This window comes from Zosterops lateralis (genome assembly GCF_965231275.1).
Source record: "Zosterops lateralis genome assembly, chromosome: 7".
In the NCBI taxonomy this organism is placed as follows: domain Eukaryota; kingdom Metazoa; phylum Chordata; class Aves; order Passeriformes; family Zosteropidae; genus Zosterops; species Zosterops lateralis.
The window spans coordinates 22,968,394-22,996,007 of NC_139767.1; the positions used below are offsets into that span (position 1 = coordinate 22,968,394).

The 27,614-nt window shown below is 46.0% G+C and overlaps 1 protein-coding gene across 1 annotated transcript in view; it reads left to right on the forward strand.

Moving 5' to 3' along the window:
- The window catches only part of CFAP65 (cilia and flagella associated protein 65), a 31,180-nt gene extending 5,694 nt beyond the window's left edge, over positions 1 to 25,486 (forward strand). Inside the window, exons 7-32 of the mRNA XM_083865366.1 lie at positions 472 to 694; positions 1,016 to 1,281; positions 2,463 to 2,663; positions 3,080 to 3,442; positions 4,174 to 4,311; positions 5,207 to 5,452; positions 5,864 to 6,088; positions 6,330 to 6,482; positions 7,721 to 7,886; positions 8,451 to 8,579; positions 9,078 to 9,303; positions 10,248 to 10,376; positions 10,659 to 10,835; positions 11,504 to 11,570; positions 15,373 to 15,483; positions 16,272 to 16,463; positions 17,222 to 17,380; positions 18,687 to 18,827; positions 19,272 to 19,388; positions 19,979 to 20,116; positions 20,613 to 20,678; positions 22,308 to 22,522; positions 22,885 to 23,034; positions 23,572 to 23,850; positions 24,522 to 24,659; positions 25,232 to 25,486. Coding sequence (XP_083721492.1) covers positions 472 to 694; positions 1,016 to 1,281; positions 2,463 to 2,663; positions 3,080 to 3,442; positions 4,174 to 4,311; positions 5,207 to 5,452; positions 5,864 to 6,088; positions 6,330 to 6,482; positions 7,721 to 7,886; positions 8,451 to 8,579; positions 9,078 to 9,303; positions 10,248 to 10,376; positions 10,659 to 10,835; positions 11,504 to 11,570; positions 15,373 to 15,483; positions 16,272 to 16,463; positions 17,222 to 17,380; positions 18,687 to 18,827; positions 19,272 to 19,388; positions 19,979 to 20,116; positions 20,613 to 20,678; positions 22,308 to 22,522; positions 22,885 to 23,034; positions 23,572 to 23,850; positions 24,522 to 24,659; positions 25,232 to 25,268 — 4,452 coding nt within the window. The 3' untranslated portion in view covers positions 25,269 to 25,486. The remainder of the gene's footprint in view (positions 1 to 471; positions 695 to 1,015; positions 1,282 to 2,462; positions 2,664 to 3,079; positions 3,443 to 4,173; positions 4,312 to 5,206; positions 5,453 to 5,863; positions 6,089 to 6,329; positions 6,483 to 7,720; positions 7,887 to 8,450; positions 8,580 to 9,077; positions 9,304 to 10,247; positions 10,377 to 10,658; positions 10,836 to 11,503; positions 11,571 to 15,372; positions 15,484 to 16,271; positions 16,464 to 17,221; positions 17,381 to 18,686; positions 18,828 to 19,271; positions 19,389 to 19,978; positions 20,117 to 20,612; positions 20,679 to 22,307; positions 22,523 to 22,884; positions 23,035 to 23,571; positions 23,851 to 24,521; positions 24,660 to 25,231) is intronic.
- Positions 25,487 to 27,614: the final 2,128 nt, after the last annotated feature.

The window sequence follows — 27,614 nt, forward strand, 5'->3', positions numbered from 1 at the left end:
AGACAAGGATCAGGACTGTTTTAAGAGTCTTGAGTAAGGTGTCAGAGCACCAGCTTTGTTTTTTTGGGAAAAGAAGACCCATAAACAGGATGGAACTGTGGATAGAGGGAAATAAGTCACCTGCCTGCATGTTCCCCTGGTGACAGCAGTCACTTAGGCTATTTTGGCACCTAGGGACACCTTGAGCCACCTGCCACCTACCAGGAGGGGCACTCCAACCTCAGAGATCACCGGGAGTTTTGCTGCAGCCTGCTGATTTCTGAGCATCCTGTGGGAGCTTGTTGCCACCCGTTCTCCATCAGAACAAGGTGGCAGAGTTTTGCTGCACAGTGGTTCTGTGGTGGCCTTGGTGTTCTTGGTGGTGTTCAGCACTGCTGAAAACTACAGTTCTTACCTGATTAGTGTCCTTCATTCAGAGCCATCCTGGCTCATATTGGCTCCTTTGTTAACCTATTTCTTTTCTACTTGTAGGTTGATGCGCCATGTAGAATAGAACGAGTAAAAGGCCCTCTGCTTTGTGATTATGTTTTCTCCTGTGATGTGTGTGAAGGTGTTGTCCCTGCCAAAGGGAAGCTGGTCTTGCGCATACGGTTTCAGCCTCAAATAGTAGGAGAGCACAGTACTGACTATTTCACTATCACATCTGCTGGATCCCACTTAGAGACTGTTCTGAAAGTGGTTGGCTCATGTAAAGGTACCAAAGCCTTTCTATTTCTCCCTGTCAGCTTCTTACCACTGGAGGGAAAAAGGTTAGTGCTTAGGGAAGGACTAGAAATTATCATAAGCCTGTGGTCACAGACTAAACCGCTGCTGGGATCTTGGTTGTCCCTGGTGTACCTTTTGGTATTTAAACTTTCCTGACTGTTTTAAGTGAATGTCCAACTGTCTGCTAGGACTAGTGGGTTTGCTGAATTCAATCTGTTTGGGAATATCAGTTAAGTGCAGCAGTGTCTTGTGACATGTTGGAAGAAACAGCTATGACAGGTCCAGGATCTTATCTTGCATGTTGTACTAGGTCCTTCCGTGTCCCTGCACCAGTGTTTTGTGGACTTTGACTGGATCAATCTTGGTGAAAGTTCGATGCAGACACTGAAAATCAGCAACACATCAGATGTTCCGACCTATTATCAGTTTGATATTAATGGCAAAGGGAGCGTCTTCTCCTTGGATTGCCCCTGTGGGGTCTTGGAGGGCACAACAACAGTAATACTGAAGGCGATCTTTCGACCTACTCACCCGATGAATTATCACCGCAGAGTCGTGTGCCTTGTCCACCACCAGGTATGGGAGGCAAAGGGTAGTTTTATTCCTGTGATACTTTAGAGGCATCTTCCAGTGTAATCCAACAGGACTGGCCTGTTTCACTTAGTAGTCCCAGCAAATCTCTTCCCACTGCATTTTCATTGCTACCTATCATAGAATTGTTAAGATTGGAAAAGAGCTCTAAGATCATTGAGTCCAACCATTAACCAAGCAATGCCAAGTCCACCACTAACCATGTCTCCAAAGTGATGATGATTCAACCACATTCCTGGGCAGCCTGGGGTGACAACCATTTTGGTGAAGAAATTTTTCCCATTATCCAATCTAACCACTGCCCAAACACAACTTGAGGTAACTTTCTCTTGTCCTTTCACTTCTTACCTGGGAAAAAAAGACCAGCCTCCACATGTCTATACCCTCCTTTCAGGTAGCTGTAGAGAACAATAAAATTCCCCCTGAGCCTTCTTTTTTTCCAGGCTAAACACTGCCAACTCCCTCTGCCATTCCTCATAAGACTTGTGCTCCAGACCCCTCACCAACTTCATTGCCCTTGTCTGGACATGCTCCAGCCCCTCAATGTTTTTCTTGTACTGAGGTACCCAAAACTGAAGACAGTAGTCAAGGCACGGTCTCACCAGTGCTGAGTACAGGGGGACAATAACTACCCTGGTCCTGCTGTCTGCATTATTTTTGATACAAGCCAGGATGCCCTTGACCTTGGCCACCCAGGCACATGCTGGCTCAGGTGCAGCTGTTGTCAGCCATCACCCACAGGTGCTTTTCTGACAAGCAGCTTTCCAACCACTCTGCCCCAAGCTTGTAATTCTGCCTGGGGTTATTGTGACCCAAGTGCAGGACCTGGACTCTTGTTGAGCAGAATCCCCATGGTGCAGGTTCCTATCAGTAATATGATGTGGATGGTCAGTAATGTCTGTGGATAGGGTGAGGTGCATCCTCTGTGGCTCTTGTCTGTTTAGGTCTCTTTCCTAACTTTAGCTGGATAGCTGTGCACTGAGTGCCTTCAATTTTCACTCCAGTTCACTCCAAGTTCTTGAGACATAAAGTAAATGGCAGCCTAAAACTGCAGAAGCTAAGCCTTTCCCAGGCATGGTTTTGGAAGTGAGATACTGGTATGGTGTAGCTCTCAAAGCAATCACAGGACAGTTTATTTCTTATTATCCTGTCTTGTGTTTTCCCAGGAACCCATGTATGTGGACTTTTTTGGTACCTGCCATTCAGACACAGTTAAGCCAACTATCCTTAAGGAAAGACACCTCTCCTGGTACCGAACCAACATGGTGAGGGGACTGACTTTCTACCCTCCTGATATCCTGAGTGCGATGCTGAAGGATGGGAAGTTGCAGATGGATGAAAAGGGAGCTCTCATGCTGCCCCCTGAGGTATGAGCTGCCCTCCCTGGAATCTAAGACACTTCCAGCTGTTCTCTATATATGCTGGGTATCTGTTGTATAGAAGACAGATCTAGAAGGGCTTGCAGGTGCCAGACTGATTTCTTTAGTATTTCTGCTGTTGATGTTCCCAGCACACACCAACGCTATCTTTCTCAGCTGGCTCAGCTCAGCCACAAAGCTTCTTTATGGCTTTAACTCAACCATGGGGTCATCTTTTGCTTCATCTTTAGTTTCAGATTGATGCTTATGAACATAAGCCTCCTTGAAGCCTAGACTTTGAGCTGTCTTAGGAATTCTTACTGAAGTGCTTCTCACAGGCCCTCTTGCTCATGAAGGCAATTAGTGCCTGGTGTCTCCCACAGGCATACTTTTCCTGCTCACACTGAAATATTTCCATCCTGTAGATTTCTGAGGACCAACCGCCCAAGGAATACTTTGAACCCAATGCCATGACTGAATATTTCTATGATGGTGTAAGCAAAGACTTGGCCTTGTTTCCTGCTCATGTTAGTGTCAGTCCCAGGGAGTATGATTTTGGATGCTGCAAGCCACCAGTCAAGATAAAACCTCTTTCTCTCTGTGTGACCAACCACACCAAAGGAAGTATCATTGTTGTCTGGACTCCAAATGATGGCAGTGTCTTTCACGTGGACCCAGAAATCTCTGACATACCACCACTGAAGTCTTCAACCTTCTATGTCTTTTGCAAGCCCACTCAGGTCAACAGTCTTTATGCAACAGAGCTGGAAGGTTTTGCTGTTTACAAGGTTAGTAGGAGTTACTTAGACCAGACATGACCTAGGAAGCAACTGTTTGCAGAATAAAGTATTTTGGGGGAGTCAAAATTCAGTTAAAACCCTTAATTTTGAATTTGACAAACTAGCACCTCTATTAACCCTTTTGGCCACTGCTTTGAAACACTGTTGGATTAAAGTTTCTCTTTCACCTGTGTCCTGGCAGAGAAATGACAGAAACAGCTCATGCACTTGCAAAGTACACTTGCTCTCACCCCTAGGGAACATGAAGCATGGTACACCTCACTGAAAGAGGAATTACTATGAATTATTGCACTGTTAGTATAAATGTGAGCCTGCATAAGAATGGTTATTGTGGCCTGGGTGATGGGCAATAACTTGGCCTTTGTGTCTGGCCCTCCACAAGTAAAGCTGCTGAGGGCACTGTCACTCTTCTCCCAAGTGACGTAGGATTCACGTTACATGAGTCTGCAGTTACAGGAGATTTAGCACCCAGAAATGTCCTGGTAAGGGAAACTTAGTATTTGCAAGCCTCTCTGTCTTTGTTTCTCATCTGGCACTGGTCAGTCCTTCTTCCCTGAAAATGTCAATTCCTTAGCCCCAGGGATGTCACTGAACAAACAGCTGCTTGAGGTAGTGTGTGCACTTGGTCTCTTCCAACTCAGATTAATCTGTGATTCTATGAAGGCACTTTACCACACTTCCTTCCTGCATACACTGTACTGTCCCTTGTGTGTCTGCAGGTGATGAGACACTACACCAACGTTGAGAATGACGCCACCATCTGTCCATCGTGGTGCCTGACTGTGAAGCTGAGAGCACACACATATGAAGCAGAACGGGTGCACTTCGTTCCACAGTACATCCTGGATGTCCCCAAAGTGTGTAACTGATTGACCATCAGATCTTTGCAGACACTCAGTGCTTGCCTCTGAATTCCTTACTTTGTCTCCCATTGCACTGAGATGTGTTTTTTGTGGTTTCTGATGATTTGGAGGCTCCTGCTGTGGTACAAAAGTATTATGCTGTTTCTCCTGCATTAGCTTCCCAGCCTCCACCATGTCAGCTGTACTGACCATCTCATTTGCTCTGAGAGAAAAGCTGTTGAGATCACTTTCCTTTCAATTTAGGTGGATATAGGAACTAACAAGGGTGCTCAGTCCCCTCCCAGGAGCATCAAAAACTCTGCAGGCACTTGGGAAAACAGAATCCTCACAAAAGAGAAGTGGTTGTAAGATAGAGGGGAGGGTTCTCTCTCTTCCTGCTGTTCCTGTAGCACAGTAAGGTATTTTTCCTTAGGTAAAGTAGGTATTTTTCCTGAGGTAAAGTAAAATCTGATCCTAAGAAGTAAGAATAGTCTTAAGAACATCTTATAAAACCTTCTCAGCTAATCTAGGCCATGCAGCCTTTATTTGATATGCATGAAGTGGAGCAAATTCTAGCCTGCTGGAATTCTTCATCCAAGATGTTGCTATCCGTGCAGAAACTGCAGGCACCAGCAAGCAGCTTTCTTACTGGAGGGGAGAAAGCATGGCATAGTCGAAAATAGCTTCACCAGTCTCATGAGCCCATGAGGGCCACTGTGGAAAGGGAAAAGTCCATCATTTGTGTACCCATGGGTGGTTTAATTACTTTCCTTGAAAAGAAGCAGTTAGAAAGTTCTCCACAGACTCAGGATAGTGCTTACTGGAACCTAGAATTGAATATAATGAAAACTTTTTCTTTAAGCTGGTTTTTAAACCAGTGAAAACAACCCTTCTTGCTTGTCTCCACCAGACTTTTCCTCCTGTGGTTTCTGACACTGATACCTACTGCAGCATGCTGTTATCCAACATGAGCACGTCTTTGATAACCTTCACTGTGAACCAAACTGCCTGTCCCTCTGTTTTGGTCAAGCCCAGCTCAGGATACATCATTCCAGAAGGCCATCAGATTTTCTTTCTCTCCACTCACCCAGTTAACACAGTCTTGCAGAAGCATGTCTTACCTCTGGAGCTGAACTCTTATCCTGCATACACCAAGGTAAGGAGAGGGAAGTGGAAGATGGCGAGCAAAGTTTTGTTCCCTTGTAGTCTTCTCTTTTCACAGTGACTTGCACTGTGATGCCTATTATGTCTTCTAATGGTTAGTTTGGATTTTTCTCTTTGGACATAGGAATGAAAGAATATTTTCAACATTTAATATGAAGTCAACATTGCAGAAAGAGGGCCTCTGTGGTGCCAAACATCCTGTACTCCTTGCTCCTTGCATTTCCATCTCTTGGAATATACTGAATAATGCTAAGGGCCTGACTGCCTAAAGTGCTTTCCCTCCTTATTAATATCCAGTTTGTTCTTGCTTCTCTTTTGGAAAGAGCAACATCTTTGCAAGGTTCCTCCAGAGGTAGCTGAGACTTCTAGCTAATGTCTATTACTTTTTCTCTTAATTCCACAGGAGATTGTTCTCCAGAGTTGTGGGCAGTCCCTTCTTTTGCTCTTAGAAGGTGATGGAAATCTCTTCTTCAAGCCTCTCCAGATAGGGACCTCCTCTACACGAATGTACACCATTAAAAACTGCACAAGGCTACCCATGGTTTTCACATGGAAGATCCATCAGTCTGACAGTAAGATCCTGTCTGTCAGCCCCACTGCAGGGATTCTCCAGCCTTATGAAGCCATGGTAAGTTCAAGTTCTACCAAAGTTGTAGTTTGCTCTCTACAATACAACCTCAGCCTGTCTTTGAAAATCTGGTTGTTCATTCCCAGAGTGAATCTTTGACACAGATGGAGGTGATGTGTCTGTAGAGAACTAGGTTAGCTATAATGGAGGAAGGGACTGTGCATTAAATGTAATCGTTGAGGGTTTGAGTTTATCTCTGGACTGGAGTTCCTGTGAGCATTCTTCCCTCTTGTGATTGCAGGCTCAGGCATGGACTTTTACTCCTGACAAGGAAATCAAGTATCTGATGCGAGCTGTGGTGTATGTGAGGTGGAAAAGCTCAGATCCCGTGTCTCCCAAAGATGTCCGTTATGTCTTACGGGTCATTGGAGAAGGGGCCCTGGGCACCCTCAGGGTAAGGAACAGGGGCCCACTGAGTAGTAGTAGGGGGGACTAGGGTGGGATGGGGGTCTTGGACTTTCCGTTTTTGCACAAACTGTACTGGAGGCAGCCAATAAGGATTCACAGAAAAATTCCCAGACACTGTTTTCAGTGTAAATGACAGTACTCATTCTAGTGGCCTAATGGCAACATGTTGTAAATGGCCTGATTCAAATCTGACCTTAGCAAATCCTTTTGCTCTGTTTCAGACCAAACCAAGCAAGCCATTTGGCTCCTTGGGAATCATGGTTCTCTCTTTCTGTCTGCTCTCCTTCTCCATTTGTTTTGCCATTACTCTGATTTCTAAGTGTCGTGGACCTTTTGAAGTGGTATAGCCAGTACACCTCCACCTGGCTTTCCTCCTGTTATCTGCAGGTCTGTGCAGATGTTTTCATTTTAAGTCAGGTGTCTTAATGAAACAGAGGTAAGAAAACTAATACTTTGTAAGTCATTGCCTCATGTCAATCATTTTGATTGATGGATGATAATGTCTTCAAGGTACTTAATCATTATAAATTCTATGTGAGTGCAAAATTAGCCAAAAGAGAGGGGGGCTGTTTAAGCAGTCACAAAAGGGCCAGCAAATTAAACTCAGCCTTGGCTCAGATGGAGCTGGCCAGCTAGTGGTGTCATAGCCCTGAATATGCTACACCCTACCCAGCAAGCAGCCTAAAAAACAGAGGAGAAAGCATTTAGAGATCTCCCTTGCAGACCTGTTCCACATTTTATCATGCTCCAAGTACCTGAAAGGAATTTGTCCAAAGTGAGTGTTGGTCTCTTCTGAGTAATAAGCAATAAGGCAAGAGTAAATGACTTAAAATTGCACCAGGGAAGGTTTAGATTGGATACTTGGAAAAATTTCTTTAGGAAAGGGGTTGTCACTCATTGGAATGGGCTGCCCCATGAAGTGGTTTAGTCATCATTCCTGGAAGTATTTAAAAGATATGTAGATATGGTAGTCAGGGTCATGGTTTAATGGGACTTGGCAGTGTGAGGTCAATGGTTGAACTCAATGATCTTTGAGATCTTTTCTAACCTTAACAATTCTATCTCCCAGGGCATGCCAGGTTCTACACAAAGCAGGCAGTCCTTTGCACTGCACTGCATTGCATGTGCCAAGGGATCAGCATGTGGTGAGATAAGTGGTGGCTACACTCGACCACAATGCTTGACATGTTAAAGTGACCTCAGCATGGTGGCTTTGTATTCCAGGCACAAAAGGAGCGTCTGGACCTTGGAAATGTTCTAGTTGGTGATCAAAAAAGCTGCAACATTGTACTGCTAAATGATGGGATCTGTACTCTGAATTACATCCTCAGTGTGGAACAACTCATCACAGGGTCCCATAACCCTGAGGAAGTCCAAAGAGATCCGCTGGGTACTGTAAAGGAATTAGCATGGGATGGGACCTTAGTTTTCCCCTCTTTTCTCCAAAATCAATCTAGAATTAACTTGGAGGTTTGACTGCTTGCTGGCTGGCTTGCACTGATTCTCTCATACTTCAAGTTAAGTCTGCTCCTTTGCATAGGAAGTTACTTTTCTCTCTTGCTGGAAAAATCATAACCCAGAGTCTGACAATTGAAGTTAGACCAATCTGGACCTTGAAATAAGATACAATTTCCCAGCAGAGAAGGAAGTTAAATAAAGGACCTTACCAGAAGAAATGTTGGAGCTCAGCTCTTAGCTGCCTTTCTAGAGGACCTACCTCTGTTTGGGAAGTTCCCTGTTCTTTGCTGGCCAGAGGCAATCTGGCTGCTCCCAATGAGCTGTCTACAGCTGTAGTCTGAGAGCCTCAAATTCAACACCTGAAGCTAATCCCAACAACTAGGCAATGGGTGGCAGGGGCTAGAGTGCAGGTAGATTTAGTGATCTGTGTGCCACAACATGTGTGGTGTAGGAGACAGTAGTGCCAAGAGCTCATACCACTTCTTGTATCCTACAGCTCTAGAGCTGGAACACTCTAAAGGAACAATTCCTGCAAGATCAAAAGCTTTTCTCCAAATAAAAGTAAAGCTAGCCCGTCAGCTGCATTACACCTGGTCAATCAAATATGCTATTTGCACACACAGAGGTGAGATGGATGTTTTGAAATGTTCAGAGGTGGGGGGCAGTGTTTGTAAAAGAAGAGGCTAGCAAGACAAGGGGTTTTCAGCTTGGAAGGTGAAAAATGTAATGCCATATGAATGATAGTGAGGAGACAAGAGATAAACAACTGTTTATGATTTCTCAGTGTGAAAACAAGGGGCGCTTCATAAAACGATTAGGCTGTAGGCTTAAATATAAGATGGTTTTTTTCACATAGTGCAAAATGAAATTGTGTAAATACACTGTTGAAAAGGATCCATTCATAGTCTTTTGGTGATGTCTAAATACAGAAGTCAAGGTACAACTAGAGGTCAGTGGTTTAGGGGTTTTGAGAAGCTGCCAAAGAAAAGACTATGTACAAGGCCTATTCTTTCTTTGTTTGTTTTTGGTAGGGCCTCTTTTCCTTTCGCTGCAGTCAAAATGTCCCAGGCAGCAGCCCCTTAATTGTGCATGACTACTTTTTGGTGTTTCCTTCTCTCCCAAGCTGCAGATCTTGCAAGGACAAAAATGAAGCAGCAGCCCCTCTGCTGTGTTGTAGCAAGAGGCGTCTACCCGACTCTGCGTATCACAGATGCTTGTACAACAGGGATCGCCAGCAGTATCAGCAAGCTGCACATCTGGAAGCTCTTCTCCTTGGACATACTGAATGAATTCTTGGAGCGAGACCCAACTCCTGGTGAGCTCACCTACAGAGTTCCCACGCGGCACAGGTGAGATGAGGAAATGGCTCAGAGGATCTTTGGGTCCCTTGCATGAGCCAGACAGAGATGCTGTGGCTTATTGGCATATGTTGTAGTTCCCTGCTGTGTGGTACACTGTTATTCCATCCTAACTGCTGCAGGCAGTTGCTCACCTCCACTTTTCTGCTTAAACTCCCTTGAAAGGAGCCATAGAAACAGGGAATAATTTAATTGCAATAGACCTCCAAAAGTTTCTGGTGTAGCCCCTTGCTCAAAGCAGGGACATATAGATCGGGTTGCCCAGGGCCTTATTCAGTTCCGTGCTGAATATCTCTGAGGATGGAGAAACCATAGCTTGTCTGAGCTCCTGTTTAACCATTTCCATGGTAAAAACCTTTTTCTTAGTATCTCATTAAAATATCTTGTATTGCAACTTGTGCAATTGCCATCCCTGAGCCCTTGCTTCATAAGGCTGAACAAATCCACGTCTCTTTGTCAATTTTTGTAATCATAAAGTGATTTGCATTGAAAGAGAACTTAAACATCATCATCTTAAACAACATCATAAACAGTTCCAATCCTTCTGCCATGGGCAGGGGTGCCTTCCACTAGACCAAGTTGCTCAGAGCCCCTTCCAGCCTGGTCAACGTGCTCCAGCTCTCAGCCATTTTAGTGGCCCTCCATAGGGCCTGTTCTAGTATGTCAGTGACTTTCTTATACTGGGACCTAAAGAGAGACTCCAAGCTAAGCAGGACTCTATTATGTCACTCACTCTCATTAGACACACAAAAAAGATTTTTAAAAGAAAATCAGAAGGTCTGCCTTATGCCCAGTATCCTTTCTCTCAAAAGGGCCAAGAACATAAGACAAGAATTATAAGAAAGACAGCCAGTGTAGAATGACCTTCCCCTGTCATACCCTAATGACTTTTCTTCCTGTTTCACTTTAATATCTTCTTTCTCTCCTGTGACCAGTACATGCTGGATCCCTCCAGTGTATACTCCTCTCCTGCTGGATTTTGACTTTGGGTCTGCCCCGGTAGGCTCAGAGCCTACCATTGTGACACTTCTGCTGGAGAACAAGGGTGTGGTACCTGTGGACTGGTAAGCAGTGCTCACTAGAGCTCAGCCTTCTTTTTTGGGGTCTGGAAGGGCTCAAAGGGCTGTGAGAAATTTGCATATTAAAAGGGTGGATTTTGTAGGTACAGCTGCAGCTGAGATCTCTTGGTGAGTCTGGGTGGAGAAGCAATCAGGGAGCTACAGATCAAACCTGATGAAATGTGATGGGGCCACCAGCTGGGCTAAGCCCATTTGGATTGAATATGCTGACCGTAGTCCTGGGGAAGTTGCATATCTTTGTTGATGACCAGCTGATTGGTTCCCTAGGGCCTTCTTGTTTCCTTCTGATCAGAAGATGGATCTGGAGCCCTGGGCAGAAGATGCTGACTTTACGCCCCAGGAGCTGCACCAGATGAGAATTCAGGATAACCAGCTCTTCAAAGTTTCCCCAAAGTCAGGAACACTTCTCCCAAAGCAGGAGAAATCTGTCCAACTCTCACACAGGTAAGTGCCTGTTCTTCAGAGGTTCATGCTGTGTGCCAGAACAACACATGCCATCAGTCCCCTGAGTTTCCATGCCAGATTTTCATTCCTTATCACATGTTCCTCAGCAGAGGCTGGGCAAGTAAAAAGTTCCTACGCATATCCAGTTTTTGGACCCCACAGAACTTGTCTTCCTCAGGAGAATGTTTTAATGTCCCTTAACACTGCAGAGAAAAAGCATTTAGTGTGACATGCTGGGCACACTGGTCTGCCTTGACCTGAGAGTTGAGGAGATGAACAAGATTTTGCACTTCCTGTGCTTTTGATTATGTAGCAATATTCTTATTTGTGTCACCAGCTAGAGCTACTAGCCCTTGCATGCTTGTAGAAGGTATGAAGAAAGCTGAACACTTCCCCTTTCAAAGCAGACCATGTCTGAGAAGTACTGGCATTTTGTTGGCCTATAAACTTGTGTCCCTAAATAGGTGTATGACTAAAATCAACATTGAATCACTCATTCCCACCCAAACACAACTGGGTTCCCCCCCACTTCCCCGGGGCCCTTACGCAACAGTGACTCTTTAGCTGGGAAGTGAATTGTCTCTAATGTTCTGTGTGACTCTGACTCTATCATCCTGGGCACAAGGTTGATTTCTACTGTTTTCCTCTCTCTCCTCTTTCACTGCTAGACATGATTTCATTGGCACTGATCGCCTCCCTGTCCTGCTGAAGATTTCCCATGGCCATGAGATTCTGGTAAGATAGCAGGTGTCCCTTCCTTCCATTTGCAGAACAACAGCAGGTAGGAACTAAGAGGTGTTTTCCCCAGAAGCTGCACAGTGTACAAGGGGGCTGTGGCCTTCCCCTGGAACTTGCACTAGCCAGGCAGTAACAGAGGGCCAAGCAGAGACATAAAAACAATATTCTGACAAACTTGTGGTTCCAGCACAGAGTGATGTGGGCAGTGCATTGGCAGAATGGCCCTTGGATGTTGCATCTGCTGGGTTCTTCAGCAAGAGGACTATTATTTATTTATTATTAACCTTTGGATTTTATTAATAGTGTTAGTGCAGAATTGCTTCTTCATTCAAGACAGCTCCAAGTCCAAAACAGCCTTCCCAGATTTTACAGTCCCTGCATGTTTTCCACACTCTGGTGTAACTCACAATTAGGATTCCTGTGCATGCTTCCCCTCATTTCATCTGCTTCACTGTGAGTTGTTCTATGCAGTTCCTGGAGTTCAGATCTGCAGCCTATCCTGCTTCTCTCCTATGCAGCTTTCCTGAATCTCTCCATCTCATCTATCCTCCATACTCTTCAAACCCCCCGGAATGTGCTTTTCTCCAAATATACCACCTGCTGTGATGGTAGTTTGGGAATGCACAGGGTGACAGAACGTCTTCCGGTTCTGGGGGTTACAGGGTCAGCTCCTTCCCCAAGCCCAGAAGATACTCCCTGGTTTCCTGGTTGGCTGCAGCCTTTGCCCACCCACTTATTTTTCCTACCAATGACAGAGGAGATTCTTACTCATTCTTCCTGCTTTGCTGCTTTCTAAAGCATCCCAGAGCTGATCTGTGGTGTGTTTTCCCTGAGCATCTCCTCAGGCTTGGAACTAATTTCTCTCTCTTCCCCCCCTCTCAAACTGTCAGTTAGAGTCAAAGTCACCTTGTGCTCTGCCAGGCACCACTCATGCCCGGCTCAGCCTTCCTGTCTCTGAAGTTTCCTATGAGACCATTGTGTTCACACATCTCTTTTATTTTTCTTTTCTTTCAGGACTGTTGTCAGCTGAAAATCCAACCCTTTGACCAAGCTGTTCAAACAGTGGCTTAACTGTGCCTTCCCTCAAAGCCCTTGGACAGGCTCCCTGTATTCTGCCTGCCTGGCACAGTTCTGAGGTTGACTGTGAGCCTTTCACCAGTTGGCCAGTGAGGGAAGAGGCTTTGGAGCACCAGAGGCCTATAGGGCGTACATCTTCTCTTGACATATAGCCAGTGGCTTTGCTGGCTACCAGAGGCCACCACCCTCCCTTATGCTGTCACTGCAGAAGGGGCTAGAAAAGCATAGGATACCCTTGAGATGAAAAGATCCATTGGTGCCTTTGAGCTCCAGCAATAGGAGCTGTAGAAGCCAGTCCAGAGACATGGAGCAGTGCAGGTGGTTGGAACCTGCAGAGATGCAGTGCCACTACTGAACTGCTGATATTGGAAAGTAGGAATGAGAGATGCTTCTTCTGCAAAGAGGGCAGCTGGGGAACTGAATGCATTGTCCCTACTTTCCTTGCAGTCATGGCACAAAGTGCACAGAGTTTCCAGCTCCTGTGGCAGAAACTGCCCTAAGTGTGCTCACATTCCAGGGCCAAGCAAATTGTGATTTTGGTGAAATGTGCAGAACATATGCTAGCCCTAAGGCAAGCAAATGATGTAACGTCACACCAAAAGTTACGCTTTGGAAATTTCAGAAAGCAACAATAGACAGAGGAAGAGACCATTGGGCTGGGGTATTGCTTGGTTACTCTGTCAAATCCCAAATAATTTGGCTTCAGAGCCATGTGGTTAGCCACCTGCAAGCCAATGCCTGTTTTTCCTTTGGGTTTAAATTCACTTCTGTGATTACTTTACCTACATGGATAGATTTTGACCTTCTGCTCCTCTGTTTCCCCAACTTGATTTTCAGGAGAAGCTTCTCTGTTATTCCTTCCCCATTCAGTGGCCAATTTTTAGTCCTCTGATGATTTATAGGTATTCTGAAGGGCCCAAACTGATTTCCCATTGGCAATTTCTTCTGGCTGTAGGAGGAGACGTCTGTAGGACTTGTGTGTTACCCAGTCCCTTGTGCAGCAGGGAAACAAGGCCTCCCACTCCCTCATGCTTTAACAGATTGTCCTTTGCCTCTTCACCTGTAAGACTGCTTGATCTCAGAGTTCTGAAATCATTTGGCCAGGCAGAACTTGCAGTCCCCATTAGTTTTAGTAGGAAAAGCCCAGCCAGCTGCATGTGTTGCAGGCTGAGGTGGGCTGGTTCACAGAACTCCCTGGAGACAAGGGCTGGATCCCAAGGAGAATCCCTGAGCACACAGGTCTTATAAACTGCAAGTGTTTGCACTTCATAGCTGCTAGTTAGGTATTGTGAGATGTTATCAGCTGCAACATGTGTTCTCCAGGCAGCTCTCCTCCCTGGGGAATCTGGCATCCCCTGGCACCCCTCTTATGCTCCTAAGTCTTCACTGCAGGATGAATTCTATGCACTCTAGAAGGAGAATTGATTGCACCAGGTCTTCACTTTTCTCCATTTGTCTCTCTTTAACTGATAGTCCTCTAAATGTCATATCCTGTGTCAAATGGAAACTGATGACAGTTTTTCCTGACCAGTTCTGATCTGTCAGAATGCAAGGTGGCTTTTCGACTGAAGCTGTATAAATGGATGTGTCACTCCCAAAGTTCAGGGAGGTTTCTATCCCTTTTTCCCTTGAAGTTTGAAAGCAAAGCTTTTGTCTTTCTCCCACTTTCACTTCATCTGGCAAGCTGTGGTTCTCAGGAGGCTGAATACTCATGTAGTGCTTTGAAAAGATCACATGTGGGATCTTGCTAATGTTGTATTTCTAGTTCTTTCTCCCACCTCATTTTGCTAATAGATCTGAACTGGAATGGGTTTTTTTTAAAGGAGTTGTCATTCTCTGGTCTTTTTAAAGCAGCTGATACAGTATCTGCTGCAGGTGTCTATGTTTGCAAATATTGTCTCTGTCTTTTACACACATATTTGAAAAATAGCCATGCTTCAGGCTCAACTGTGAATTGCAGCAACTCGGCTCCTGTTGGCCCATGCAGAGACCTTACTAGGTGACTGCTTTGCAATCTCTACTCCAAAGCAGACATCTCGGGTACTTTGGGGTGGTCCTGCAGAAAACAGTCAGTGCATCTTCAGCCTGATTGTGGCTTTCTCAAAATGCAGGAGCCTGTGTGAATGCAAAACCCTTTCTATGAAATATCTCTATAAATCTCTCCACTTTCTTGGAGTGCCTGGCAGCTGCTTTGCCAACAGGATACTGTTAATCACCATTGGATCACTTAAAGTTCAGCTGGGATCTTCTTGCTTTTGGTCTTGGTTCTAGCTTTTGGACTGCTAGACACATTCTTGGAGCACTCCAGAGGACATCCAGATGGTCCATTCCAAGAGGAGGCCATTACTTACCTGAATCCTGTCTTTCCAAAGTATTTGGCTGTTACAGCTGCACACTCTCCTATGTACAGTCCAGAAACTTGCATTCATGGAGAAGTTCCGCCACACACTACAGTGCCCAGAGAAGCACTGATGCTGATGCCTGGCGTAGTAGAGAGAAAAGTACAGTCTTTCTAATACAAGAAGAGAACTTTTCAGAGAAAATCTGGAGTAGGTTCTCCATCTCCTTGATTTTTTTCTTAGAACATGCTATACTGGTATTACCAATTTAAGTTTGTAACTGTGTGGCCTTCAGCTTGCAAAGTACTTCAGAGTCCTTGTGCAGTTGTTAGTGATGGGACCAAAGCCCTGTGAGAAAGTGACTGCATTTCTTTCCATTGTAGCTGACCTTCATCAGTGTGACAGTGGAACATGACCAGCGGTACGTTCACTTTGCATCCACTAAGCACTTCTTCGCACCCACTGCTATTGGAGGCTCCCACCCTCCCACACAGGTGAGCATCTTGGAGCCAAACACAGCAGCAAGTGAAGGGAAGGAGCTAGTACTACTGCATCCCAAGGACAGGCATTGTCTGAGGTAATTCTCAGAAAATGGATTGGCCTCCATAGGAAAGCATCACAGGAGAACTTTGAGGATAGTTCTAGGCAGAGTTTAGAAATAGCTGCTGGGATGATAGCAGGGAAAGTACTTCTCACCATTTCCAGTTTGACAAGATTTGGTGTTCACTCTAATCAGAATGTTTATGAGGCATGTTGGACTGTTCACTTATTCTCTTGCATTGGATCTGAGTGAAAACTTTCCTAGCTGCTCCAAGTACTCTGGAAATAAATCCTAATTAGTTTTTTAGTTAATTAATTTTACTTCCTTAAATACCTATTAAGCAAAAAGGCAGCTTTGATTCTGTTCTGCCTAATTTACTTGGGAAATGAACAAGTCTGAATTGAATTAAGAGCACTTTAATACAAGTGTTTTTGCATTTTAAGTAATCCGCTTTACAGTGATCCCTTTAGCTAATCTGTCTTAATTTTCCCCTAGTGTGAATTGGCAGGACACCATTTGGAGAGGCACTTTGGTTATCAATGTATATTTGTGGTGATAAACCTTCAGCACAGCTGCCTATCAGAGCCTCAGTGTTAAATCCTGACACTATGAGGTCTCCTCATTCTTAGGAGATAAGCTGATTAATTAAATATTAGTGCTTATTAGTGTCCTCTGGGGAAGTGTTAACTGGTTTGACTTGTACCTGGTATAATAAGCACTGCTCTTTCTGACTCCCTTCAGATTTATAAACTCTACAATGGTGGCTCCATGCCTGTGACATTTGAGGTTCAGCTGGACAACATTGTGAAGACACGGGAGAAGAATTTTAAGCATCCTGTGTTTGTCTGTCTAACTCCTAAAGGGGAAATACCCCCTGGTGAAACAGGCCACATTGAATGGATCTTCTCACCACTGGAGGCTAAAACATACATGGTAAGAGCCTCCTCATGACTGAAAGAAACAGATTCTGTTGATGACCTAAAAATCTTTAGGTTTCTGATTTATGGTTGGTCCATGTAATGCTACAGCTGAATTGAGCTCTATGCATCCAGGAAGCAAAGAGTCTTGAGAGCAAATGAGTAGCTGGTCTGGTCTGAAAATGGAGCAGATAAATTTTTCTCATAAGGTTTTTCTTCCCAAGAAAAGATATCTTCCACAACCAGAATCATCCCAGTATATATATTTTTAAGATTAAACAGTAATTGGGAATATCAATAGTATCTGTCCAGATTTGTGGTTCGTTGTTGGCCTCCAAAAATTCCCACCAAAGAGACTGAACTCAGTGTCTTCTATCATTGCTATGTATGCTGCTGCAAATCTCTGAAAACAGCCTTCCCAAAGACCTCTGTCCTGGCCTGCAGCAGGCAGACAAGGCCACAGCTGTAGCACTACTTGTTGCTTCAGTCTGTGGTGAATGCCTGAATAAATAAATAAATTTAATTTTAAAACTCCAACCTTTGCTCTAAGATGGAATCTCCGTCCATCTCATACTGTAACTGGTTAATTGAATACTTAACCTGATTTCCTGGGCCAACAAGAAAGGCCAAGGTCTGAAAGAGCAAAAGAGACTGGATTTGTCTTTATCTGTGCATGGGGTGTATTTAGACCAGTCCATTTGCAAGTATGCTAGCTTATTGCACATCTCTCCCAAATATGACTCTGGACTTATAACTTTATCTTGTCTGAGGCAGGTTGATGTTCTCATCCAGATCCTGGATGGTGAGTCGACCCAGATTACCTTCCAGGGAGCAGGCTACAATCCAAATATTGTAGGAGAAGCTGCCACATCCAGCCAATTAATTTCTTCTGCAGCCATTCCAAGTTCTGCCAAGCTAACTGTTCCTGGGCAGGTAAGTCAAAGTGTGGGATATGAGCAATATGATCAGTCCAGAGATGTGTGAGAGAGACTGAAATATACAAGTGACCCCATCTTGCAGTAGTCTCTGTTACAGGAGAGTTGGTTTGCCACGAGATAGAACAAGATATTTCCTTTCCAGGAGGTGATCCAGAGCTTAACTCATGGAAGCTGAAAGGTGTCTTCCTTCCAGCTTGTCACTTCCATAGCCATTAGAAGAAAAACGGGTTTGGATTTGTTCTTGTACTGATTTTTTTCTTAGAAGTTATCTCCCATTGCAGCTGCCTTTCTTCCGTGCAGCTGCGCCTTTTTCTTTGCTAAATCATTCTCAAAAAGACCATTATACTCCTGCCATACTCTGTCAGGGCTTGGCTGCCACCATTTTCCAGCCAAACTCAGGTGACTCATAACCTGAATGCTGACTGCAGGATGGTCACCTATTCAGGCACATGCAGAGGAATGCACTTGTTTGACCTGCTGCTGGCTCAGCAGGAGCTTGTCTGGCCTGGCTAGAGCTGACCTGCCAGCCTGGACAATCTGTTGTTAAACTCACCCACAGATTCAAGCACAGTGAATGAGCATTACACAGCAGCAGCAGAGGCTTTCTCCTGTCAGGTAAAGGATTCAACCTGTGTGACATTAGCATGCCTTCCTTGGAGCCAGCCACAGCCACAAGCTCTTTCACTTCCAGCTGGGCCATTATATTCCTGAGAACAGCAAAGAGAAGATGGTTGAAAACTGCCTCAGTCTGACAATGAATCTGGCATTCTGCAAGGCTCTGTTGTCTGAAATCAAGCTTCTATCTCTAATGATACTTAATTAGAGATTGCATTGTGCCTGCAGAATGGGATATACTAGTAGCATACTAGTAGCAATATGTATTAGGGATCAATTTCCCAAAACTCGCAGTCACGTTGATAGGGATTTTGCACAAGCACACACTTCATGTTTGTCAGCTGAAGTAGGAGAAGGCCTGGACTGCAAGTGCTGCAGAGAGAATTCAGGGTGTTACTGGTCCTCTGTGCTCCTGAGATCCTCTCCTGTCCAACACTGATGTTATGTCTTATTCATTGCTCATTCAATCCCACTGCAAAACAGCTGACCTTTTGAGGTCACGGTAACCAGTGCAAAATTGAGAGAATTCTTACACTCCCTCAAGTTGTTATAGTAAAGATATCGGGTTAATATTAGTTTTGAATTGCTGGACAACTTAGAGATGATTGTATGACTCCCCTTCCCCAATGGCTATGTCCCATCTTCCTTCCCTGCTGTTCCTTCTGTTTTCTCCTTGCTTCCTGCAGGCAGTCACCTTGTCCCACCACAGGATTCGCTTTGGAAATATCCCAGACTGCACCAAAGCTGGTCGACTTGTCTTTCTCAACAATATCTCAAAGACCAAGGCAGTGGTGTTTACCTGGCAGATAAGCTCCTATAGAGAAAAGGTGAGTCCTCTGTGATCTACAGCCTTCCTGCCCATCTCTATTGTGCCATGAAAGGACCTTAGAGCTCCATTTTCAACAGGACACTCAGTTCTAGGGAATTGGCTTTCTACTAGATGATGAAAGAAAAAGTGAGGGCAAGGATTAGGGCAAGGAACAACAGGAATTCAGAAGGGAAATCTGAAGACTTTGGTGAGATTACATGAAGCTGGAACTACAAAATGCAATAAACCTCAGGACTCTGTTCACCAGCAAAGGCCATGTTTGTTCTTAAAATATATCAACTGCATCTCTCTCATGCCACATACCTCTGAGAAGGAGAGGTGTGCTCCATGCAAAGAGAAAGCACACAGGAAAGTCTCACAACAGTGAAATAGCTCCTCTGGATTTTTTTCTTTTTTCTTTTTTTTAAATTTTGTCATTCTCCCTCCCCGCCCCTACACCCAGGTGTTGGAGATTGCTCCAGAGTCAGGAGTTGCACAGCCTGGAGAGAGTATTCCCTGCTTCGTCACACTGCAACCTACAGGGAATCCCTCCTTCTGCAGAATAAATCTGGTGTGTGAGGTGAGACCCAAGAAGTACCTGTGTATTACCATGATCTGGGCATGTTATTGTGGTTCCCAGATGGCTGACCCCAGCTGTCAGCTGCCTGCTGCTTCCAGCTGAAGGAATCCTTCTTTGATACACACTTCTCATTCCTGAAGACACTTAGCTTCATCCTTCCTGATGCTTTAAACATCTTGCTGTCTGTGTGGCTCACAAGATGAGGTAAAATTGTGCAATGTATAGCTTTGTGAGGGGAACCCAGCTGCTAGAAGTGATGGTTTGAGTGGGAATGGCTTTCAGTGGGTGCCAAAGACTTGATATCTGTAAAAAACAAGTCTCACTGCTTTAATATTATTGGGGGCACAGACCAACAGTAGTGTCCCCCTTGACGCTTCCCAGGTTTTCTTTGGCAAGAAAGTATATCTTCTCTGTCTGAGTCTTAAAATACCACTGTTTTTTCCTGTTCCTGTCATTGGAATACATGAAAAACAAGTGGGTTTCTTTCTTGGACCTCCTGAAGGGGAGAAACAGGCCTGGACTTGAGCCAGAGACTATTATTTGCAACTCTTTTCTAGCCCTGCTCTCTTCAGTTATGGTTTGTTTTATAGGTGCACATCCAGGACTCCCTGGCTCAATATGAGAGGGACCTGCATGAGTGGGAAAAGGAGAAGGAACGGCAGGCTATGGAATTCACCATCACAGAGAAGAATCTTGGGAGTAAGAAGAAGCCAACATCAGCTTCAGTGGTAAGTGCTCTCAGAACCTTGCACCAGCTTAGCTTGCCCCAAGAAACAGCAGCCAATGTTGACAAGAAACATTCTTTAGGGAAACCTAGGCAAGTTGTTAAGAGGACATGAGGCTCTGATCTGTTAAAGACCTCAAAGCTGATCTGTGGTTAGTGGAAAATTAGATCTTGTTTTCTAGCCAAGAATCATCTTTGCAAACTCTGAATTGCTAGTGACCATCCAAAATTTGGAAGTGCATGAGAAGCCCTTGGAAAAACAAAGCCAGTGGCTCTGGAAACCAGTGGTTGGATGTTTAACCATGAATAAACACTGGAAAGAAATGTGTAGCTAACAGTAAGAATGTGGTCTGAGTGAAAAACGGAGGATGAGATCATTGACTTTCAGCTGTCACAAAGTTTAAAAAAAAATCCTAATGTCTTGTTCTGCTCCATGTCTTCCCCACATGTTAATTCTTCTTACTTTTTTTTTCTATTTTTTTTTTCATTTTATTTTTCAGAGATTATCAGATTCTGCTGGAACAGAAAATCTTCCTGAATCCTCAGCTGTGTTCAGGAAATACAAGGTAAGTCAGGCCTGTATCACTCGTGGTAGAATCAAACCGACTGCTTTAGAAAAGAGGCAGATGCTGGATATCACAGTGTGGGAGTCTGGACAGAGAGCACAGCAGGATTTGCAGCTTCAAGGCTTTGGGAGACAGATTGTTTGGAGGAGCCAGAAGAATCAGACTGTCTGGCTGTGTTCTCTGGCCAGTAACTTTCCAGCTGAGGTGAATGGGAACCGAAATTGGCATCAAACATGCTCCCATGACTGGAGAAAGGGGTAAAGGTTTCAAATAAGCAGAAAATATGCACACAGACAGGGCAATCGGTACCTGTACTGGTTTTATTCTGGGGCCACAACGGAATGTGTGCCACAGTGGAAAGCAGTAGGACCCCTGGCAGAATGTGGTGCAGACTTTGTCCTTACCTCAAGAAGAGCTGTGCTCTTCCTCAGGAGAAGCTGCAGGCAGGAACTGCCTTGGTTTAAATACACAGAAATCTTTACAGCTCAATTTGCCTAGTTCATCAGTTTCCACTCAAGTGCACAACTGTATGCACTGCTGTAAGACAGCTTTTCCAGCAGTGGTGGGAAGGTGTGAAACAAGGTCCCAGCTCTGCAGAACTACCTGGGCCCAAAGGAAGAGCCAGCAGCACCTATAGTCATCAGCAGGACATGCTGTGGGAATGATAGGGCTCAAAGCTAACCCAAGATGTGGAAATATTTAGGGGAGCTGAGGGGAGGCTGGGCCTGAAAGGATTGAGGCAACAAGGAGATGCAGCTTGTTATCTCAGGAATGCCACCACAGTGAGGCTGTAGCAGTGCTCCTGAAATCCCATGGAGTTCCTTTTGCATACCCTGCACTCTTCTGTGTGAAGGAATCAGCTGAGGGCAGCTCTAGCTTGGACTGTTTGCCCTGTGCTTTTTGGTGTGATCAGTGATGCAGGTTAAGGCATGGATGAGCATAAGGATGGCTGCAAAAAGGTAAAAACAATTTTGTTTAGTTCTCTAGGGTTTTATCCTCCAGTGATAAATTGGAGCCTGGTGTGTCTGTGTAAGGAGCAGTGGAGGCCCCTAGCCTCATTCCCAGAGGCAGGACAGCCATATCTAAAGATTATTAAAGTCTCGCAATGCCTGAGGACTTCTCCAGATCTCAGTGGTGCCCTTCTGGCCCAGGCATCCTGGCTACTGCTCTAAGAAACTTCCCCCAGCCTGGCTGCTGGCAATGCAACTCCAAGTTGGCCCATGTAGTGTGGCTAGAGTCAGTTCCTGGATTCCCTTCAGATTTGGAGGAGGACAGTTTCCCCATACATTCCATCCATGTACATCACTTCTGCAGCATTCCTGGTGTGCTTGCAAGAGTTTCCACAGTGATGGATTGGAGAACAGCAGGCCCATGTACCTTAGGGAGACCCTGAAGCTCTGTTGACACTTGGGGCTGGCACACTGGGCAGTGAGAAGGGAACAGACCTGATTTCTGCTATGGCTGCTCATGCCTGTTATCAGTACTGTGGTGCTAAGATCATTCTGACACCCAGGATCTGGTGACTCTGGTTGCTGGGCTTTCAATTCTCATGCCTGTGCTCAAACCTACACCAGCCTACTTGTGGCCAAAGGACCAGCTATATGTCTGCCATTTCTTTCTCTCCAACAGACATTACCCCCTATTAAAAGCCACCCTACACCTAGTCAACCATCTGGACACATTGAGAGGGGGCTGCTGTTGGACAAAGACACCAGCCAGGTGCGGGTCAAACCAGAGCCTCCCACACCCTTGCTCTTACACCTTGATGTGTCGGCCAGGTCCTACGCTATTGAGGAATTTCTCAGCAACTTCGCCTTGGATTTTCCCAGATACTTCTTGTCCCGGTAAGAGATAGAGTTTTTTGGATTGGCAGCTTCATCTGAGCCAGGGCTGCCTCTGCTCTGATATGCACTGAACTTGGAGCTCTGCTCTGCTCCTCTCTAGCACCTCAGAATTAGGTAAGAGGTTGTCTTGTTTTCCCCAGTGTTAGCTGACATGACCTGTTTCTCCCCCCACCTCAACTTTCAGAGCTCAGTGTTCTTCTCTATGACAGTGTCCCTGCTCCTGTCACAAATATGAGAGCTTCCACCCCTCCCCTGCTTGCCTGCACTGCTTGCCTGACGTGCTGCTGCAGTGCCAGGAGGGTGCTGGTCTTTGAGAATTTGGTTCTGTAGTGCTGCCATTGATGGAACAACTCCTTTCCCAGCCCTTTCAGCTCCCAGCCCTCAGAGAGCAAATTTGTGGATGGAAGTAGGCACAGAAACAGGATGGACATGGAGCCTGAATGGCTGTCCCTGGCTGCTGCTTCTAAAGAGGAGCTGGATGTGGTGACTGACATACTCGCAGGTGTCATCAGGTGCGTGTCCCTTCACCCTCACCTGGTTTGGAGCCCCTGTCCTCCAGAGAATGTGTGCAGCATGTGTGCAGCCCTCAGCTAATCCTAGAGGAATCTGTCCACTCTCGTTGCCAGAATATGGGATCCACCTGCCAAAGGCTGTCTTGGGGACTATGAGCTCAGAAGCTGTAGTGACAGCCAAGGCAGGGGCTTCATCCCCAGCCAGGGGCTAAGCCCATCTTTTCAGAGTTCCTGGGAACTCTGAAAAGATCACAGCAGGGAACTCTGCCTGCTGTGATATTGGAAGCAGGCTGTGTTGGGCTACACCTGTTCAGTTTGTGAGCTGTGCAAATGTAAAGAATCAGCACTGGGGAAACAGAGGTAGTTTCACTGGCTCAAGCCCTCTTGCTGCTTCCTTTAGGCCCAGAAAGCAAGAAGGTACAGACTAAACACTGACATCAGTCAGTGGTTTCCTCTGATTTGTGGTGTCTTGTAATAATCCTCTGGGTCTGGGAGTGCTGATTTGCTGGAACTTATCCTTTATTTTCCTCTTCCTAGAAGCCTCTTGGAGAATGGCCAGTTCCAGAAGTCAGTGAGAAAAATCCAAGATGAGCCTATTCCATATTTCTCCCAGTTCCAGTCTGCAAAATCAGTGGAGCTTCAGGACAGTACACAGGGCTCCACAATCCCCTCCAGAGTCTCTGCTTCAACAGATCTTGACCTTGAGAAGGATGGAGAGAGGAAAAACATGAGTCAGGAAACCTTTCCCAGTGATTTGCAGGAGTCTAGCGAGACTTTTCACCATAACCATTTGAGGGAAAAGGAGATAATAAATAGGTGAGGAAGAGCTCACACATAAAAGCCAAGAGCTGCACAGTCAAGAGAGCCATGGCAGTACACTGCCTGGCCAGAAATCATTTCTCCTTCAGCCCCGCAGAATTTCTGCTGGTGTATTCTGTGTTGTCTGGATGAAAGTTGATGCTAGCCCATCTAGTCACCCTCTCCCAAATGTGGTTTGTGGGGAGAGGTTTATTGTGTCTGGGGTTGAGCCATGGGCAGTGCTAGGATGCTGGCAGTGAATGAAATCTGCTTTGCTCTCAGGCAGTCCAGGCCATATTAGACATTAAGGTGCAGTATGTGCTTATCTTACCTTTTATTTTCACTTCAGTATTTCACCGCCTTGCAATGGCTGTGGCTGCTCCTTTGTACACTGCTACAAGCTACAAGCATTATTCATTAATAGCAGCTACAGCACAGCTTGGAGGAAGAAAGCAGTAAAATATAGTCACCCAGCTCTGTCTAAGGTCAGGGCCTGACACCAGCTGGTGACAGTTCTGGGACAAGGGTCAGCAAGCCATTACTCAAGTCTTTGGTTCATTGGTCTCAGTGTGTAGGAAACAGTGTGTACTCCACTGCTGTGCCTGATGATTCCTGGCAGGAGTCACAGCAAACAGCCTGTGTTATCTGCTTTCTGATAGCTGTCCTCTGCTGTACTTCTGTCCTTCTAGGCAGCCAGCTGTTGGGAACCTTGTGGAGCTGGTGCTGGAAAATACACTGCAGAATATCCTGATCGAAGCCAGCCGTGGAGAGGTGGTGCTGACAGCCCAGCCCAGGGTCATTGCTTTGCCCCCTCTGCCCTCCCAAAGGTAGCAGAGTGTATCTGTGCTCTGGTGGGGGACAGGACCTATCCTTAACATGTCAGGCTGAAGCACAATCCATTTTCTAGACCATATGGGTTAGCTGAATCCCTGCCTATCAGTGCCAAAGCTGCCTGTGCAAAACAAAGAATCCACTCCCAAAGTCTCTGCCCTTTCTTGGCTTGTCCTGAGCCACAGAGCAGAGGTGGTAACAGTGCAGCCTTTCTGTGGGCCTGAGACCCTTATGCAGCTCTGGGGCAGGGCCCTATGGGTGAACAGCTGGCCTGAGGCACTGGAGAGCCTAGCACAAAGGATGATCCTTTGGGAAAAGGGTCAAGGAGCAGGCAGCACAGCCTCTGACAGCAGAAAAGGAGCAAAGTTCATAGTCCACTGTGGTGTAATGTGGGATCTAGTTAGGTTGAGGGAATGGCCACTGGTGGGGAAAGTAGATTTGGACCTGAGTGAAAAACATAAGGGTTTGCCCTAGCTTGGGCAGAAGTGCAGAGAGATGGGATTGAGGGTTAATGGAAGAGGGTTCTTGGATGTAGATATCATCTTCAGAGCTGCCATCTCTTCTTCAGAATCGCCAACCCAGGACCCCGGCCCTTAAGAGTATAGCTGCTGGGTACTATGCTGCTTAAGCTCTTCAAGCACATCAGCTTTCTCCATTCGTCATACCTGTTATGTCCAGAGCAACTTGGACCCTCCAACACCATAACCTTAGCTCAACATGCTAGCTTTCTCTGAGGAGGTATGTCCTGATTATGTTCTCAGCACCAATTTGAGACAACTCCACAGCAGAGTTCATGAGATCTCTCCTTTCTGTGGCTGGCCACATCATCGGAGAAGAACTCTATGCTACAGGGGGCACATGGACAACCACTGTGACAATTCCCACTACCCTCAGTCTGTACCAGCTGAGAGGAGTGGAATCTGCTTTGAAATGTAGCTGAGGAAGGAGTGACATCTGGGCAACGAGGTGATGACATCAGTAGGATGTAGGTACTGAATCCTCCTCCCCTCCTTGCTCCAGTGGCAGCTGCAGGTTCCCCTTACAGTGACCAGTCTGAGGGGGCAGCTGCAGCACCATCAGCACCATGAGCAACCCAATAAAAGCAACTTCACCTTCAGACACTGGTACCGTGTGTAACAAACGTAATTCATGCGTCTGGGTTTCTGAGCCCTGGACAAGGTCTTTCCTTTTCAAATTGCAAGGCTGTCACCTAAGGAAGGGGATGTCTGAGCCTTGGCTTACGCGGAGGGGTCCGTCAGGCTGCAAGTTATCACAATGAAGGAGCCCGTTTGTCACAGCCGGGAGGTGGCAGTGTGAGTTGTGAGAAATCCCAGTGGCCAGCACAGAACAGGCTGGTGCTGGGTTCCAGCTGCTGCTCCCAGGCAGGAGCTGCAGGACGGCTGTGCCAGCCAGTAGGGCTGCGTTTGCAGCATCTCCCCCATTCTGCCCTACAACTATGGACTCTGCAACACGGAGCTCATGCAGCCACCCGGCTCTAGTGAGGATGCAGCTTTGGTGTCCCCCTCCAAACCCTGATGCCTTGTTTGCCAGTGCCAGGACCCAGCCAAGACCAGAGCTGCATTTTCTTCCTTCGCATCCTAGGAGAAATCTGTGCAAAAGGTGCCATGGAGGGCTTTTTCCCCGCTCAGCAGAGGGCAGTTGCCTGCTGTTCCCGGGGTACTGTGGCTCACCCAGCTTCACCCCAGAACTCCTCTCTGTGCAGGAGCCCTGCCTGCATAACCATTACTGAGCCCCAGGGCTGAGCTGTTCCTAGTGTCAGAGATACAGTAGAGGCACTGCCAGCTCCTGAACTCAGCCTGGGTGCCTTGGGCTTTCACATGGGTCCTGGATCCTTCTCATGAGAAGTGCAAGCCCTTTCTTCCCTTCTCAATACTCTGCGTGCCAGGTCTCCTATGTAACAGCAGTCTTTCTGTATTCCTCTGGGCTTTGGCTAGTGCTGGACAGGTAATGCAGAACCACTTCCTTCCTCCACAGCTTGAGGCAGCAGCAGGGCCTGGCTGTTCAGTCCACTTGGACTGATTCTTGGTCCAGACTCCTTGCTAGGATTTACTCACTGCAGATGCTCTGTAGTCCTGCAACAAAGTTCCCAAATGGATAGCAAAGGCAGGGGCAGAAACCTCATTATTGCCCTAAAGCAGGTTTAATCCAGCACCCAAGGGCAGCATGGAGCAGTGAAGACACAGTCAGTTTGTCCATCCTCAGACCTGCTGTGTGATCTAATGCTCCTTAGGCTGCATCAATGCAGATGCACCATTGCATCCAGTACCTGAAGGAGTTAACATGGAAAATGCTGTGTGCTACACACACAGTCTGTGTAACACCCAGAAACAAACGGAGAGAGCTCAAGTGCCATCAAATGTGCAGGGATCTATTTATTTATTTATTTATTGCTATTAAAGCTCCTATTCTCCCCACTCTCCTGTGCTCCCAGCCTGGACCTGGAGGACACAGAGAGCTCACACTGTACTTGCTTGTTGGAGCACTGTTAGAGGGAAATTCACTTGTTTGATAAGCATTACTCTAGTAGAAGAGATCTCGAAGATGATGCCTTAAACAACAGGTGAGTCAGGGAAACAGATTTGAGAGCTATTTGTACCTGAGAGAGAAGAAATTTTTCTTCTTTCATCTCACAAGATGGTGGTGTGTCACCTCTGTTGTAGGTCTTCTCTGATGTCTGTCAACCAGAACCACTCTGAGTGCACTAAGCAAAGAGAGTAGCAGCTGTCACACACTTTTCTTCTCTTATCCTCATCCTAAAATATAAATACACCAGGGGCAGCCTCTTTCCCAGGTTGGAGAAATTCCCAACTCCTCTTCTCAGACTGGGAACTAGACCCTGACCCTGGTTTTGGGAAACACTTTAACGTGTGACCAAACTACATCACTGTCCTGTTATCAAAGAGAGACAGCAGCACTCCCAGATAGTGCTG